The 17924-nt window shown below is 41.0% G+C and overlaps 1 protein-coding gene across 3 annotated transcripts in view; it reads right to left on the bottom strand.

Annotated features, from left to right (window-relative positions):
• kappaB-Ras (NFKB inhibitor interacting Ras like 1) overlaps positions 1-17924 on the bottom strand; it is a 70350-nt gene that overhangs the window by 29426 nt on the left and 23000 nt on the right. For 2 of the 3 annotated variants that reach the window (XM_065426800.2, XM_065426802.2), the window contains one exon: positions 15258-15305. The exons of the other annotated variant lie outside the window; for it this stretch is intronic. In XM_065426800.2, the coding sequence (XP_065282872.1) occupies positions 15258-15305 (48 nt within the window). The remainder of the gene's footprint in view (positions 1-15257; positions 15306-17924) is intronic. 3 annotated transcript variants of the gene reach the window in all.

Consider the following 17924-nt stretch of genomic DNA (forward strand, 5'->3'; position numbering starts at 1 on the left):
TGATGAGGTTCTTTTTTACGAGATATGGTGACAATATGATAACAGCGCAGGCACGTACCCAGAGGACCCCCCCCCCCCCCCCCGAAATTGAACGACACGCACCCCCCCTCCCATTCCCCGCCCACGCCACCACTCCTCACAGAAATCCCTAAACTGCCGCCAAATTAATGTTCAGATTGGACAGCTATTCGGCTGTCAGCATTTTGCTACCTTTTTTACTACTTTTGGATAGCGATGGTTATCCGCATCTCCTGGGGTGTGAAGGCAAGTTTTCTCATAGAATTTGTGCCCGCACGATTAACTCGAGATGCGCTCTGTTGTAACCATCCATTCAACAGTGATGCGCGTTGCTGTTCCTTCGTTAGTTCAACCTTCTTTGTTTAGACTGATCCAGAGACCAGGAAAGGGATTCAGTTCGTAGTCAGCTCGTCTGTATGCTCGTGGAATTAGTTGTGGCCGGAGAAATTGCCAGTTGCGTTTAGCTTTTCCTGTTGCTTCATTACTTCCTCGAGTGCCAGCTCAAGGTGGAAAATAAAGGTGCAAAATAAAATAATGCGAAACAGCGTCCATCATCAAAGCCTGCAATAACCCTTAGACAGATAAGCAATATGACTGTCACCCGTAACCTCATCTGGTTTTTCCCTAATTGTACAGCCCTTTTCGTGCAAAACTGGCAACTGGAAACAAGAGTCGCAAGGAGCTGAGAAATTAAGCCATCTGCTAAGGGAGAGAGCCAAGGTAACAGCCAAACAGGAAAGCTCGCTCGCCGGTGATCACCGCTTTCCTGCGTCCACCGCGGAATGCGCCCGGACACTCATGAGCCACTAAAGGCTTACGCTTTAAAAAGCACTACTATAGTCGGATGCAACCTTAGTCTGCTGTGAAGCCCCGCCCACGCCCTCATAACCGCCAGCCACTGTTCATTCGCGAGGCTGCAAATAATTCATACTTCAAACTTTTCGTGTTACCCAAGTAAGGCGGTAACCACAAAAATAACCTTATTAGCGCGTAATTTTATACGTGTTCCCTTGCCTGTTATAGTGGAATGCCGAAAGCCTAATTCTTTATTGAACTGAAATAAAGTGCTTGCTTCACTGCAACTATGTATTGTCAAGTTTCCCTTCAGGTGGCAGCGAAGTTTCATGAGTAAAACGGGCTCAGCAGTGAAATGAACTGTACCGCAGACTTTTGAAGAGTACTCCATACATTCTGTCCATGTCTATTGCACACCTCATTGCTTCCGCCAATGAAAAGACTCTTCAAGAACAGCAGACGCTCCGGAGGTATCAAGTAGGACGCCATTTAAAAAAGGCTGCATGACGATTTTTTTGCTACTGTGCTTGGCTGGCGGAGTAACACAACCCTGCATGGTCCGTGTGCCTTGGTTGCCAACTGCTGTTCTTTTTTTTTTTAGTGGTTTTCTACTATAGAAATCTTTATTTCACATGTTTACTTGTTCTTGGCAGTGTTCTTCCTGTGCTTCGTTACTATGCGAGCCCATTTGATGTGGTTCCTTTTTTGTCAAGTGAAGGAGCGGTGTACCTAACAGGTGTACCTGAGAGATACACCTTATTTCATTTCTATTTTGCGGGTTTACGCGTCTTTACTGCGAATGGTGAATGTTATTTACATTTGTCCTTGTAAAGGTAACCCACCCCCTCATTTGGACAGAAAAAGTTACCTTGGGTTGGGCCTCCCCCCCGAAAAACATCCCTGCGTACGCGCCTGTGACAGAGTGAACGCGCAATGTGCTTGGTTGCCGGTCTGAGGTGCCGATGTGCGAAATGCCTAGCCGCAGATACAAGGAGTCGACACTCGACGTGCTCAGTCGTGCAGTCTGAGGTGCGAACATGCGAAATGCCTAGATGCAGGCTCAAGGAGTCGACGCTCGATGTACTTAATCGCGCAGGCGGAGACGCCGATGCACAAAACGCTTAGGCAAGGGTCCGAGAAGACCGCGCACGATGTGCTTGATTGCCAAGTTGGAGACTCCTATGAGTAATATGCTTAGCTGCGGGTCCGAGGATTGCTTGCACGAATCTTGGTCACAATGTCCGCGTCGCCGATGCTCGGTATGCTTAGCCGTGGGTCTGAGACGTCCACAAACGTAGGGATCGGCCACGCTACTGCGATGCCTGCGTAGCGCCCATTTTGACATGTCGAGATCACGGTGAGTGGAGACGTCCGAACTCGCGAGGTGTAAAGAGCCGAGCAGACGACGCGAGCACCGGGCTAACGGTGAACCGCGCTGGAATCACGTGGCGGGCGCGACCAATCGCAAACTCCAGCACAACCATAACTTATTTGCTTTTTGTGCACTTGTTTCTGTAAGGAGAAGATGGCATAAGAGGAAGCTTTAGCTCGGGTGCTCCTATCTAAATACATGTAAAAGGAGAATTAGTTTTTCTCAGCAACCACTGCACCAAATTTGATGAGGTTTGTTGCGTATAAAAGGAAGCCTTAAAATCTAGTGACTGTTGGTTTCGAATTTTTGATTTAGGTCGTCAATTTGTTATTAAAAATTGCTGAAAATCGAAAATTTTAAGAAAACGAAACTATTAAGTTTACAACTCCTTAACTCGGCAATGAAAAGTTATATCACAATTTCGTAAACTGCACCTAACAGTACATCTAAACTGGACAAAATTGATGTCACACATGAATCTAAAAAAATCTAGTAATGTGGAAATACAGCTTTTGCAGAACCCTTGTACACGCCGTAACAAATTAATGTAAGATATAAAATGACATATTTGATTTGTCTGCTTTTAAGGATCAAAAGGATGCCGTTTACAGAACCGCGATATCTGTTCTTGATGCAGAGCTATTAATTTGTAAACTTCGCGCTTCTATAATTTTAAAATTTGCGAATTTCAGAAAATATTTTTAACAAAATTCAGGCCCTAAATCGAAATTCCGCTTCCAACAGACACTAGAATTTAACTCTCTCTCTCAAATGCAACAAATTTCATTAAAATCGGTCCAGGGGTTATCTAAAAACGTTTTAGTGTTTTACATGTATTTGAATAGGCCGCGTCGGAGTTGAGTGCGAGCTAAACCTTCCTCTTAAGCATTAAATCTGAAGACGGAGAAATGCACTTTCCAACAAGACCAAGATGGCGGCGCTCGGTTGCGCCGTTCTGGAGATATTATGGCTTGAAAAACACTGTTCTTTCTTGATTTCCGCGAAATTTTCGTCACCTTGGCTGATGAAACAATTTTTTTTTGATCACTTCTATGTGGTTTACAGTGACATTTGGGAATAGATAGAAAAAGGGTTATGATACTGAAAATGTGATTTTCAAAACGATTTATTGGGAATTTCTCGCGATGCGAAAGCCGCGTCACCCCTTAATGATGTCATGCGCCATACATATAAATTGCGAACTATGCCGGTTTTCGCTCACTGCGAACAATGTTACATGGGGGAGCTGAAATGTTAAAAAACTTTCAAATCTTTTTTGATTGGTGTCCTGGCCCCTTTCTTTTGACAGAGAAGCTGTTAGCCTCTACTTCGTGAGAATTTTTCGGTCTGCGCTCACCCAAAAAAACAGTACCACCACCAGAGCAGCTCGAAATGGGATCTGTGTTTGACGATGGTTGCAATGCGGGCTTGTTGGTAAGGTTTACGGTAGCACAATTAAAGGAAAGGACAAAAGAAGACACACAGGGACACACACTGTGCAAACTTCTAACAATGTTTATTATTGAAAACCAGGTCGTACTTATACACTCAGCCATCATGAGTCAACCCAAGTGAACAGCTAAACATTCAAAGCGAAACATTTTTTTATACACTGATATTGTAAGGCATGCACAAAAATTTCAATTCTTTATCAGATAGTAAAATTTTTTAATGTGGAAAGTTAGTTAAATGTGGTTTAATGGCGTAAAAACAGCTAGGGTTATGCTGCGCCAAACACGAGGTGTTTTAAAATCCAGTTTAGGAAGGAAAAGGCTGTGTTAATAATCTATATTTTATGTAAAAATCCAGTGTTGTCTAGAAATTTACGCACGTCACATAATGAGACTAGCGGATCGTCACCTAAAATTAGAGCAGGGTGTAAAGGTATGTGTAGTTGATATCATCATCATCATCATCATCAGCCTTGTTACGCCCACTGCAGGGCAAAGGTCTCTCCCATACTTCTCCAACTACCTCGGTCATGTACTAATTGTGGCCATGTTGTCCCTGCAAACTTCTTAATCTCATCCGCCCACCTAACTTTCTGCCGCCCTCTGCTACGCTTCCCTTCCCTCGAAATCCATTCCGTAACTCTTAATGACCATCGGTTATCTTCCCTCCTCATTACGTGTCCTGCCCATGCCCATTTCTTTTTCTTGATTTCAACAAAGATATCATTAATTCGCGTTTGTTCCCTCACCCAATCAGCTCTTTTCTTATCCCCTAACGTTACACCTTTCATTCTTCTTTCCATAGCTCGTTGCGTCGTCCTCAATTTAAGTAGAACCTTTTTCGTAAGCCTCCAGGTTTCTGCCCCGTACGTGAGTACTGGTAAGACACAGCTGTTATAAACTTTTCTCTTGAGATATAATGGCAACCTGCTGTTCATGATCTGAGTATGCCTGCCAAACGCACCCCAGCCCAATCTTATTCTTCCGATTATTTCAGTCTCATGATCCGGATACGCAGTCACTACCTGTCCTAAGTAGATGTATTTCCTTACCACTTCCAGTGCCTTACTACCTATCGTAAACTGCTGTTCTCTTCAGAGACTGTTAAACATTACTTTAGTTTTCTGCAGATTAATTTTTAGACCCACCCTTCTGCTTTGATTCTCCAGGTTAGTGAGCATGCATTGCAATTGGTCCCCTGAGTTACTAAGCAAGGCAATATCATAAGCGAATCGCAAGTTACTAAGGTATTCTCCATTAAATCTTATCCCCAATTCTTCCCTATCCATATCTCTGAATACCTCCTGTAAACACGCTGTGAATAGCATTGGAGAGATCGTATCTCCCTGCCCGACGCCTTTCTTTATTGGGATTTTTTTGCTTTCTTTATGGAGGACTACGGTGGCTGCGGAGCCGCTATAGATATCTTTCAGTATTTTTACATACAGCTCGTCTACACCCTGATTCTGCAATGCCTCCATGACTGCTGAGGTTTCGACTGAATCAAACGCTTTCTCATAATCAATCAATCAAAGAAAAAGAAAGAAGAGAGAGAGAGACAACCAAGGATAAAAAAACTGAAGGCGGGGCCCGTAACGTATGCATCATGCGATCCTCGAGGTCTGGTATGGGAGAACGCAGGGAAGGAATTTCGCTTGCAGAGGCTAGTCGGAGTGAGTGGAGAAAGTCGCTTGCCTTGTGAAATCATGAGTTCGCAGCACTGAAATATTTATATCTCAGCTATTAATGAGCCAATCTGACAAATTTTTTTGCGGCAGAACACTCCCTAGAGGACACGTAACAACTTCCCGCGTATAACCAAAATTTGCTATTGGGCCTGGTGAAGGGCCCTTTAATATATCACTGTATTAAAAAAATATTCACTTTGAATGTTTAACTTTTACCGTGGCTGTGACTCATGATAGCTAAATTTATAAGTACGACCTCGTTTTCAATAATAAACATTGTTGGATGTTAGCGTCGTGTGTCCCCATGTGTGTCTTCTTTTGTCGTGTCTTTTAATGGTGCTACCGTAAACCAATTCAATTTGTGTTTGCGTTTATAGGAATTCTCGTATATTTGAATTACAATCCAATGCTATTATGTCTGCAGGTTGGGTGTAAGTTGTACTTTATGAATTTTGTGACACATTTTACTTTAATAAATTCAATTAGTTCAATAACAAACATGCGCTAGGCAGAGGGCGTAACAGACGTTATGGCGAACACTGTCGAAAAGTGGTACTGCCACCTAGTGGCCACATTCATTCAGACAGACCTCAAACGGCAGCTGGAAATGGGCTTTGTCTTTCACTTTATACATAGCACAATAGTGTTTTCTCATATATTTGAATTTCAATCCAAAGCTATCATGTCTGAAGCTTGTGCATAAGTTGTACTTTACACATTTTCTGACACAATTTACCTTTAAGCATCCATTTAGTTCAATAAGGCACTTATACTTGGCAGAGGGCCTAGAAGAATGAGGATGTATGCTGCACTTCCCCACATGGACGTGTGCTAGTGACATGTGTTGCTTGCGGTGGTGATGCTTTTGTAATTTCGTCTAACATCAGCAACAGCTTTGCTGTACTTACACTTTTACAGGGTGGAAGAGAAGCGGATTTTTTTTTACTATGTAAATAATAAACATTAAAATTTGAGACACTGAAAAATTTAATGGTCACTGGCAGCTAGCTCTGGCCACTTCAATTTTTTATTTTTTTATTACTTATTAAACAATATTATTTTTTTTAGCAGGTAGCTAAATTGATGGGGTCTAGCATCCAAGAACAACACAGTTACCCTGTTATGGTGGAGTTTGCAGCCAGCATACCTGTGTGTGTCATATCATGGCCACGGTTTTATAGCAACGCCTCCTGCTCGATTCTATGCCTCTCTTATCCACCATTCATGGCAGACTGATCCTATTGATAACACGGGTTGAGCGTCGCTCTGACCACTGATGAAGCATGAAAAGCACAAAGTAATAGAATTGGACAAGGTACCGCTACAAAATCGTGGCCCATGTGACCACCATCTCCAGTTTTCATGATGAAACCCTATGCCATGAATATGTGCTCCACTGGGCACATATTTTGAACAGATCACATTAAAAGACGATATAAGTTGAATATATATTATGTGTTTGAGGAATTGAGGCTCCGTACTAAGATGATAGAATAAGAAGCTATTTAATAAAGCAAAAAACAAACGCTTCTGTGTCAGTGATTTCATTAAATAGATGAGCACTTCAGGTAAATAAAATTGCTTTCAGCATCCTTCCCTGCTTATTTTTCTTAATATTACTTTTCCTGATTAGCTTTCAACTGCCTGCACTATAATGTAATTGACATAGTCACCGTGTCAAGTGCCACCAGTGGGTTACATTAGGCATCCCTGCTGTGTGTGTGTGTGCCTTAGCAGTGCGAAAAAGGCAAGAGTCAAGAAAAGAGAACACAAACTTTTAACTGTATTGCAGAACCTACTATATACTACGTGAGAAACTAATATAGATGCCCAATTATTGTTCTAGTATATGGTTTGCAATGGGAATAAAGAACTGCTGGCAACACGAAAATGCCATGATCTGCAATGGACTAGCAAAACAACAACAAGGTGAAAGCCGGAGCCAACATGTCGACAAGCGGACTTGTCTTTTCCAAGGCAACATATGCGTTCCTCAGCATGATATATAGGTACGGTTTTTCTGAGGGGGAGAGGGGAATGAGGCGGGCAGGTGAGACAATGAATGAGGGTATGCTAGCGGTGAGGGTGTAGAATTGGAAATAGAGGTGTGCTATTCAACGTCGGTAGAGGAATGTGAGGTAGCGTCATGTGTCAGCCAGTTGACGTGTCAATGTAGGTTCCTTTTTTCATGGAAGGAGCCTGGACGACGTGAGGGGGGGGGGGGGGGTTATCTGCTCTATTGAAAGTCAGTGAACTATTGTCTCTCTGAAAGAGAGAATAAAAGTAGCAGCAGAAAATGGTGCTTGTGGTAAAAAAATTACTACAAAATAAAAAAACGAAAGGAAGGAAGAGAAAGAAAAAAACTAAGCAACCCAACCAAGATGCTGTTGTCTAGAGATTGAAATTTAGCATAGCGAATAGATTCTAAAGCTTCCTTTGAAAAGTTCATGCCTATTGGTCACAACATCTTGAACTTATGGATGAGGAATGATTCTCTGTATTTTGTCTCGCGCAGAACAAAGATATGATTGTAAGAGGTAGAGTTTCAGTTCATCAAAGTTATTACCTGGCTGGTTTAAATGTACGGCAATGGCTTTGATAAGCTTTTTAGCTGTGTCCGCACGATGTCCGCTTAATCTGACGTTCACTGATTGTCCCGTTTCGCCTATATATTGTTTCTTACAGAAGGAACATTCAAGCATATAAATTAGAACGGAACTAATGCAAGTAAAGCTAGTTTTCACTTCATGTATATAGTATTTAATTGTAAGGTCGTTTTGAAGGTGCCTCCAGGTTTTCCACCTGAGGCAAGAACATGCTTTTATTATGGTGGAATGATGTTGGCCGATTTTCTGTGTGCACTAACATATCTTTAAAGTTTCTGTTGCAGTGATAGGTCACCTTTGGTACCACCGGGAATGCTTTCTTCAGACACTCATTACTTGATAATATTGGATGATATTTTCGTAGGATATTGTTTATGTTTGGGAGGTCATTAAAATATTTCGTTATAAAGGCTGGTGGTCTCTCCAAGTCTGGTGTAGGCTGTTTCTTAAATAGTTCTGACTGCCTCTCCAATCTTGATGCAATGTCATAAGCCTCGTTGAGAGGAACTTGGGGATAGTTTATTTCTGCTAGTGTTGTTTTAAGGTCATTTAGGTGGTGGATATAATCGTTGTCTTCGCTACAGATTCTTCTTATTCGTTTTGTTTGTCCGACAAAAATTTCTTGCTTCCAGTGTTGCGGGTGATGACTGTTGTAGTCTAAATAATGCTGGCTATCTGTAGGCGTCTTGTAAAGTGACCTTCTCAGTTCTCAGTTTTAACACGATAGCGTTAAGGGCCCCATGTCGCAGAAAATCCGGCGTCCGGCATCCAGCGTTGGATGTTGTTTTGGCAAAAAGATTTTCGAACTACCCATACCCATGCCCTGCATGTGGTGCAAGGAAGTTACTGAACTAATTGTATTTCTCAAGCTAAAATATGTAGAAAAATTGTAAAGTATGACTTACACACAACCTGCAGACATGACAGCATCAGATTGTAATTTGAATATACGAGAAAACATAATTCTAAACTCAAATCCTTTTTTCCAGCATTTCTACAATTCATAGAGCGGCTATGGCGTATACCATTTGTGCGCGCTGGTGCGTGAATATCTCGGAGTCCACGGAGCGGCACGCCCATTTCCTTGAAACACTTCCAGATGGCACTCACCTCTGCCGCATCATGGCCTGCGCAAGAGGCTGCGTTTCTACCAGAAAGCTTGCCTTTGCGCATAGCGTTCACTGCGGGCATTTGTCAGTAAATATTATGGTTACATAAGCTGCAGTTGCCATGAAGCACGAGAAGCAGTAAGGATCTTTGAATGCTATTTCACATTTCACTCTCAAAGGCGAAGCTTAAGCGTCCTCTTTTTTCCATTTTCTATGTAGACCGTCGTGTCGAGGGAGTTGGTTTGACTAGGAGAGTGGTAGGCAGTAAATTTAATACTCGGGTGAAAGCGATTGAAAGGGCTAATTAAGTCGGTTAGCGTGCTTGTGTCGTGTTCCCATATTACAAATATGTCGCCAGTGTAGCACAGATAGGTGTAGGGTTTTGAAGGATATAATTTTATCAGGTTTGCTTCAAGCTGTTTCATGAACATGTTGGTATACGTGGGAGCAAATGGTGTTACCATGCTTGTGCTGAAAGTTTGCTGGTAGTGAATAGAATAGAATTCGAAATAGTTGAGCGTGAGAACTAATTGAAGGAGTGACAGGTAAACTTCAGGAGCGTGCGCTTGAGTATTGACTGCGAGGGACTTTGATATGGCTTCAATTGCTTCACTCATGGGTATTTTAATGTAAAGGTAGAAACATCTAAAGTGACTAGAATAGTGCGGTCGGAAAGGATTTGGTTGATGTTGATGCAGTTGATAATTCGAAGGAAGTGGGGCTTGTCTTGAACAAAAGATGGAAGGGTGGTCGGGATGTTTGACAGGCGGTGGTTTAAGAATTTAGATAGTGACTCGGTAGGTGCGTTGTTATTAGATACTATAGGCCGATGTAGCGATTTCTGCTGTAAATATTTCTTCTATGGGAACTTTATGTATTTTAGGAAGATAAGAATGGCCTGCTTTGTTCTTGGGCATCATGAAGTGATATTCAGATTGGGTGATTAGTTCTCTGGAAAGGAGCTCCACAACTGCAATTTGCACAAGGTTGCTGTAGTCTGAAGTTGGATTAAAGTTGAGTTTTCTGTAGTGGGTATGGTTGCTCAGTTGTTTGGACGACTTACTTTTGCACTTTTCTATAGGCCAGATTATGATACTGCTGCCTTTGACTGCTGGTTTTATTACAATATCCTTTCTTTCCACAAGTTCATTAAGAATTTGGTACTGAGCAGGGCACAAATTTTGCGCATGCGGCAGAATTTCCTTTGAGATTAGCTTTATGTATAAATCAAGGTCTGGGCACTGTTCGGTTTCTGATGTCCACGTGCTAGGTGATCCAAGAGAGTCTTATCCCATTTTGCTACGTCAACCTATCTATTATATCTTTGTGGAGTTCGTATTCATTTAGTGCATTGTTTGTAGGACAAAACATTAGACCACATTTGGGGATATCAACTTCATCGGGATTTAAACTCTGTGATATGTCTACTACATTGCTGCAGTGCTCTGGATGCTCACTCGTAGCACTATCGGTGGAGCTATGTGCTGTAGGGGTCATGGTAGTTTTCTTGGGTGGATCTGCAGCTCCAACACTTTTGCACCGGTATTTATCTAGTAGGTTTTCCTCCCTAGTTCCGGCGTATGGTTCAAGTTTTATTTTTTCCGGCTGAGATCAATTTATTCTGTTGAGCTGATAAGTAATTATCGTAAGTTGTTCCCGGCAGTGTTCTTCGGGAATATCAATTAAAGAGAGCGATACATTTTCTAGGACAGCATTCTGCTTCAATAATAGCCTGGAGGGTAAAGAGCTGGGGGAACATGTAAAATTTATTCTAAGGCCTTTTGGTATTTTCTTATATTTAATGCAGCTAGTATAAGTTTTTAGGTGAAATCTGAGCCACTGGCCATTGGCCAAATGGGTTGTTCACTAACCTGGCACACCTGGCATGAAGTCCACTGGTGCGTCATGATAAGCAAAAGAATTAGGACTTCATGAAAGAACAGCATCAGTGGACATGTTAAACGCCAAATTATTTATAATTTGGAAGGCAATATTCTTAAGTTTTTACAAGAAACAAACACGTAATAATTGCCAAATGACAACAAAGTGAACACCAAACATATTAAAACATAACATATTTACGTTAATTAAAACCCCTCACCCCCTCCCCCCCCCAACTTCTTGAGCTTAGGATTAAATGAGTGAAAATTGAAATGGTGGGGCTTTACTTGCCTAAACTACGATATGATTAAGAGGCACAACATAGTGGGGGACTTCAGATTAATATTCATCATATTCATGGTGCACCCAATGCACAATACACTGGCTTTTTTGCATTTCACCCCCATCAAAATGCACCCGCCGTGGCCGGGATTTGAATCCATGCCCTAGGCTTTAGCAGCACAATGCCAAAGTCACTACACCACCACGGAGGGTAAGCTTAAATGACCTAGAGATCCTTATCTCATGAAACGTAATTACCAAATGAATGTGGGCACTTAATATTGTGCCATGCCCAAATTTCTATTAAATATAGCACAGTTAACAAGGTTAGCTAGCCATTGCTATATCTGGTGCACTGCAAGAGATTGTCCATAATTCTTCACTTTGCTTACATATTATTGACTTGCCTAACTGTGCATCATCACTGGTTCACATACTTGCTTGTGACTACATTCTTTATTGTGAAACAACTACTAAACAAAGGAATATACTTTCTATTCAGTCCGATGCTAAAGGGACATGAAAGCAACACAGTAGAGAGTCGTTTGGAAACTTTATTTGCATTTCTTTCGCAGATGAAGCTGAATTAATGAGGAAAAAAATATAGGGCAAATTCTCTCCAAATTTCACATAATAACAATGGTACTGACAATGTCAGAATGATGCCACATAGTCTGTAGCATTTCTGCAGATTTGGGACATTTCTGCATAGGAACAGTTGCAAAACATTGCCAGTTTGCATTTTTGGCTGCTCTTGATTGCAATGTAGTCTTCATCACAGGCAAAGAATCGACTGTCTCGGAGCACACACAGTGAAAATCCACAACGCGCAGTTGGTGTGTGCAGAAATTTGAAAGTGAGATCAGCACTTCTTTTTCATTTTTTTAGCTCCCTTCCCACTTAACAAGTTTCTGCTCCTATTAACATTGACCTATATGGTATTCCAGAGTATAAGCTACTGTATTTAGAAGCATAATGCTCGCACTCCTCCCCCTCCCCCCCAATGGGCATCAAGAATGTAATTTTTTTCTTCTTCTCTTGAGTATTCTTTAGCCTCGAAAATTGCTGCAGTGAAAGCCACCTGCTTGTCCTGACGCCAGTGTTGACACCGACTCCGAATAGGGCAGGCCAGAGTCACTTTTTAGAATTCATCCAGTGACTTTAGGTTCAGCTAGTGTCCACAAATTAAGGGCCTTTGCCATTCCTACTTGTGTAGAACCTATGATCTTATTACAAAGGTGAAGAATGTTTGGAAGTATAATTTTCTTTGAGCTTACACTGGCTGGCATAAGAACTCGATTTAACATCATTTGTTTAATTGGCACCTAGGATGTTCCACCAAAAAAATCTTCCCACATAATTATTATGCCCCCAACTTTGCATCAATTTTCTGTAAAAAAAAAAAAAAGTAAGTATTATGCAGAATACCTCTTGTCCCTTCTATGTCATCTCTACCAGGTACCAGAAGTGGCAGATGACATTCACCATGAACAAGTGCAAATTCATGCAGGTCAGCTGATTTTCCTGCACTGTGCCAACTTACATATCTTTGAAAGCATCATTCTCACAAATACTATCCCGACATTCACAACACCTGTAATCTCAGCTGAAAGATGTGTGTAGGATTTCTATAAACAAGGTTGATTGCACGCTAGACTACCTGATTCACAATTGATATTCTACCCTATCTCATTCAAGCTTACAAGAGATCAAAACCGTAACTTCCTTCCTGTTCTCTAAAAAATGTTACTTGACATGCTGCTGCATTAGCACTTTCTATAAGAGGCTGCTGCCTCTTCAGTCACTGCTGTGCCAGTTTGGGTGCACTACATTGGTGGTTTTGATTGCGGTTATATTGTGTTCTATTGCAAAGAACTGTTGTGGGCTGCGATGCACTAATAAAATTATGTGGTGGCTATGAAGGAAGCCCTCGTGACAAAGGACTGAATGAACACAAGTTTGTTCAGTCTTTAGTCGTTCTCTCCAAAACTGCTTTGATGCTAGGGGTTTGCGAATAGTAATTTTTAAAACCAAATTGAATACAAATCAAACACTTTTCGAATAAGACAAGTTCTTTCAATACAATGCTCATGTTCTAAAAAACTTTACTTTAAGTATTCCTAAATTTCGGCCTACAACAAAAGAAGACTGAAACACTATGCGCTGAAACGAGCTCCCATACAGCTGTGACCGACTATTCAAGGTGCTATTTTGTCATCATCTCTTAAACAAAAGCCAGGCATTGAAAATTAAACGAAATGTTTAAGAAAACGACAGATTAACGAGCAAAGCACAAGTATCACAATACTACTGAAAGCATGATCTTCCTGAAAGAATGCAAGAGATAAACCAAGTCTCTAAACATAAAATAATATGAGTAGGGTTCAGCGTTTTCAGATTTCATTTTCAAAAAAGTTTGGTGTACCTTTATCTGCTTTTATTTTTACATGAAAGTTCTTTCTGTATCATAGTCAATATATCGTTATAGATCAGCTTCAATTGGCTTTTTTTCTATATATAATTTTTTGTGACAAGCTTACCGGTTTTTTCTTCCCGGTGACTCTCGTTTGCTAATTCTGTTGACCGTGAAATGTGCTATATGACTGCACATTCTGCTCTTCAACACTGTAGTTGAGTCCTATATATAGAATAGTAAAGATTTCGAGAAGCAGTCTATAGCAAGGGCATAACGCCACAAAGCAATGTGACTATGCAGGAACTGAGAGAATGCATTAGATATTAGAGCAGAAATAGAACAAGGAACATAACATTAACCAGCTAGGGAGATCCAATAAATAATAATTAAAGAAAAATGACGAAGTACAGCTGCTCGTTCTTATCAGTAAATTTGTCCAGTCTATCCACAGCAGTGGCCTCAGCATGAAGACTGCAAGGACCCTGGCCTCTCTTCATACTCCCCCTCCCTGCTGCTCATTTTTGTTGCAACAACACGCAGAACAAGCATAAATAAATGAAGAAGAGTAAAGAATGCCTGAGCAGCGAGCGACAATAACCAATTTTCAGTTAAAATTAAATTCCTAAAAACATTTGACATACTTTTTTTTGGGGGGTGGGGGAGGGCGGTGTTAGACTGAAAATGCTGAACCCTATATTAGAGATTGACCGCACATGAGCATCGGCGTTGCATAAGTATCAAGCAGGAATATCGTCTTGAGATAAATACTGCATCCACAGTGGTATGAAAGCTTCGGCTATGCATTAAGCCCCGATTTGGGTAACCCAAGGTTGAAACTGAAAAAAATTGACCCCTCCCCGTTTTAGTTTTCCTTTTTTTGAGTGCTTGCATGTCAGTGCTGATTATTCCATTTCAGTGTTTTGAATGTTAACTATTTGATTCAAGCACCAAATTGAATAGAAATGTGTTCAATTTGTTTGAAATTTTTTAGTATTTTAACACCTCTATTTGATACTGCTCTCTCTGCATTTATACCAGAGCCCAAAGGTAGTGAAAAAGTGCATTAGCAATGTGTGACAGATTGGATAAGCTTTTCTTTTTCAACAATTTGCACACCTTTATGTACAGCACCAGATTTGCCGTCAGGCCACATCTATTTCTGCGACTTATTGCATTCACCATTTCGATGTTTAAGTGCATGGTTCATTTGCTATCTCCCCTTTAAAATTCTTTGCTTTGAGGAAATGAAAAATAAATAAATAAATGAATAAATAAATAAATAATGGAACATGCTCAATGCTAAAAGTGATTGTTCACGCCAACATGTCTAAAAAAATGCGATGTCATTCTGAGCTCTAATTCACATGGCACAGTAGACACACACCTAGTTTGCCAATAAAGCAGCCAAATTTCAACACACAAGAGCCAGACATTCAATATTCTCCATATTTACATACACTATGCTGTTGCTCTTAAGCAAATTTGCCCACAAGGAACTTTATTTTTCAGGCTACCAAATCCTGTGCAAGCAGTGTCAATTGTTATGTGGGCCTACAACTATAACAAAGTTTTCATGTATGAAATTGTTATGGTAGATGGTTCTTTAGATAAAACTTGGGAACATGATGTGAATACTTGCATCTGCATGTGCCAGGTGGGACTTTGAAACCTCTGCGTCAGAGCTATCCTGGGAAAAAGACAGGGCAACATTGTTTTCTGCAGCACCTTCCTCTTTAGCATAAACACACAATATTTCAATGCAGCAATACCATAGCTGCATCACCAAATATAACAAATTTCATGGCATAGCCATTGTAACCTTTGCAGTTTGGCTTTTCCTCAGCCTATTTTACATCCAGTGCAGAACAACATAAAGTGCATCTCACAGTGATCTCCACCTACCCCTGAATAACTTCATCGCATATGCCTGCAAACTTTGTAATCTCCTTACACCACTTAATCCTCTGCCATCCTCCACTACATTTTCCTTTCCTTGGAACCAATTCTGTTATTCTTAAAGACCAGTTATCTTAGCTTCTTAAAAGTAGCTAGGAACTTCTTCTAAAAAGCATTTGTAGCTCTTTCCAAGTTAATAATGATCTTTAGCTTCTTAAGATTATTTGTTATCCTCAAAGTTTAAACCCAATGGGTTAGTACCACAGAATTCATACTGGTAGAAGATGCTGACTGCATACACTTCTCTTTGAAGGTGTCATTAAACAGCTGCTCATGACTTGCCAATTGCTCTCCAACCCGCTTTAATGATTTCCTTCTTATGACCAAAGTCCTTTGTGACTGCTAGGCTTGAATAAATGTGGTCTTGCACAGGTTCAAGAGGCTGACTACCAATCACAATCTCTTATCCCAGGCTACTGAACATTAATGTCACATCGCATACAAATGCACATTAATCCTCACACTTACCCTTAGTCTTTGTTGGTAAAGGCCTCTCAATCATTTGCTGCAAATCATTTCTAGCATTGCTGAACAGGACAATGTCATGTGCAAACTGCAGTTTGCAGACATGTTCCCCGTTAAATCTCACACCTATCCTTTCCGAATCCAGCATTTCGAATACTTTTTCCTAGCATGCAGCATTAAAGATATTGTGTCTTCTTGCTTCGCTCTTACCTATCGGAAAAATCGCTATTTAATGGTCTAGCCAATAGACTGCAGACTCTAGAATGTTTAAACATAGCCAAAACCTTTATTGACCTTCTCACAGCCCAGACTGAACTACGCCTGCGCATTTCACTTAGTATTTAACGGTAACCTTTTGGGGTGAAAGGAGGGAACTGACCATATAATTTCTACATGCCAACGCAAACCTCACATCTTCATGTAGCTTGTTTAATTTTTAAGCCCTACCTGACAAAAGGTCTCTACAGACTTAGTGGAAACATTGGACTACCATGTGTGGAACTGCAAAGCTGTTAGGTGGCATGTTGGAAACATTTAATGTTTATCACAGTGTTAGCATACAAGCAACTGAGAAAAAAAGCCTATATAAGAAAATGCAACATGCTACTGCCATTCCCACCTGCAGAAAAAAAAAAATACAAGTCAGCCAAAAAAAAACAAAAAACAAAAAAAACTGCACACTTTTAGCAAACTAAATATACAGCAAATAGCCTCTTCCTGTGTTTCTATAATCATGCCTTGGCTTGTTCTCGATCCCTTTGAACAGCATTGTGGTAGAATTCTTCATATAAGTCACCCAGGTTCAAGCCTTGATCATAATTAGGCTTCTTTTTTTGTCTAGCTGTTTAAGTAAAGCAGGTAGCGCAGCAGCATAAACAGCCATTTGTAGTAAAGGTTTTCTGGTAATCTCCAATGCTCTGCTCGTTGCAGCAAGTGAATGAAAAGTAGCATCCCCAACACAACTCTAGAGTGTTGGAGGTATGTACACACTGTAATATCCTGAGCCATCACCAAACCCTCCTTTTCTGCGAGATGCAAACCTCATAAAATATGCTGACGAATCAGCAACCCCTGAAATGTGCAGCTTGTGAAGATAGGCTTGAGCAATGATCCCGCAGCAAGTGATAGTCTGCAGGACATGACACATGTTCGCAATTTCCAGCACACAAAAGACACTGTAGCAGGGTTTATCAACTCTCTAACATGGTACAGAGCGAGATCCCCAATGAAAGTGTGCTTATTCGCCCAAAAAGAGAACCAAGAATGAAAGTCACAGCTGATGGGCAAGGCACTTGCAAAACCATCTGTCTATGTGTAACCGTTGTGCTAGGCTGTCTGAGAAGCGATCATTCACCAAGCTCAAGAAGTGGCAGGGACCAAAGTCCCATGTCCAACATGCAGCTCGCAAGTGCAGCACCTGCTGCAATGAAAGCGTTCTTTAGTTCATAACTTGGGAGTGAGGGAGCCTAAGGGCAATCATAGGGAGACCTATCCGCTTGTCCATGAAATTTTTTTTGGCCACATGTACTTTTCCATACTTCTTGCAAGAACCACAAATGCAGTACATGTCATCAAAGCTATGAGGGGCGATCAAAAAGTTTTGCAAGTAGGCGATAACCAGAAGTCAGACACTGGTCTTTCCCTTAGTTAGCTCAACTATCCAGCCAAACATGGTAGCAATATCAAGACTTGCATTTCTGTCATTGCTCCGCATGTTATCCATCCATAATTTAAAACTTGAGAATAACTTGAGTGTAAAGTGCCTGTGCAAAGAAGGGAGTTGCACAAGGGAAATTTACAGCATAATAGTGAATGTGTATGGCAGTAAATGTTCTCGGTATGCTACAGTAAGTCATTAGTTCAACGAGTACAGACATGGCGCAAG

Source organism: Dermacentor albipictus, chromosome 1, assembly GCF_038994185.2.
Source record: "Dermacentor albipictus isolate Rhodes 1998 colony chromosome 1, USDA_Dalb.pri_finalv2, whole genome shotgun sequence".
Classification (NCBI taxonomy): domain Eukaryota; kingdom Metazoa; phylum Arthropoda; class Arachnida; order Ixodida; family Ixodidae; genus Dermacentor; species Dermacentor albipictus.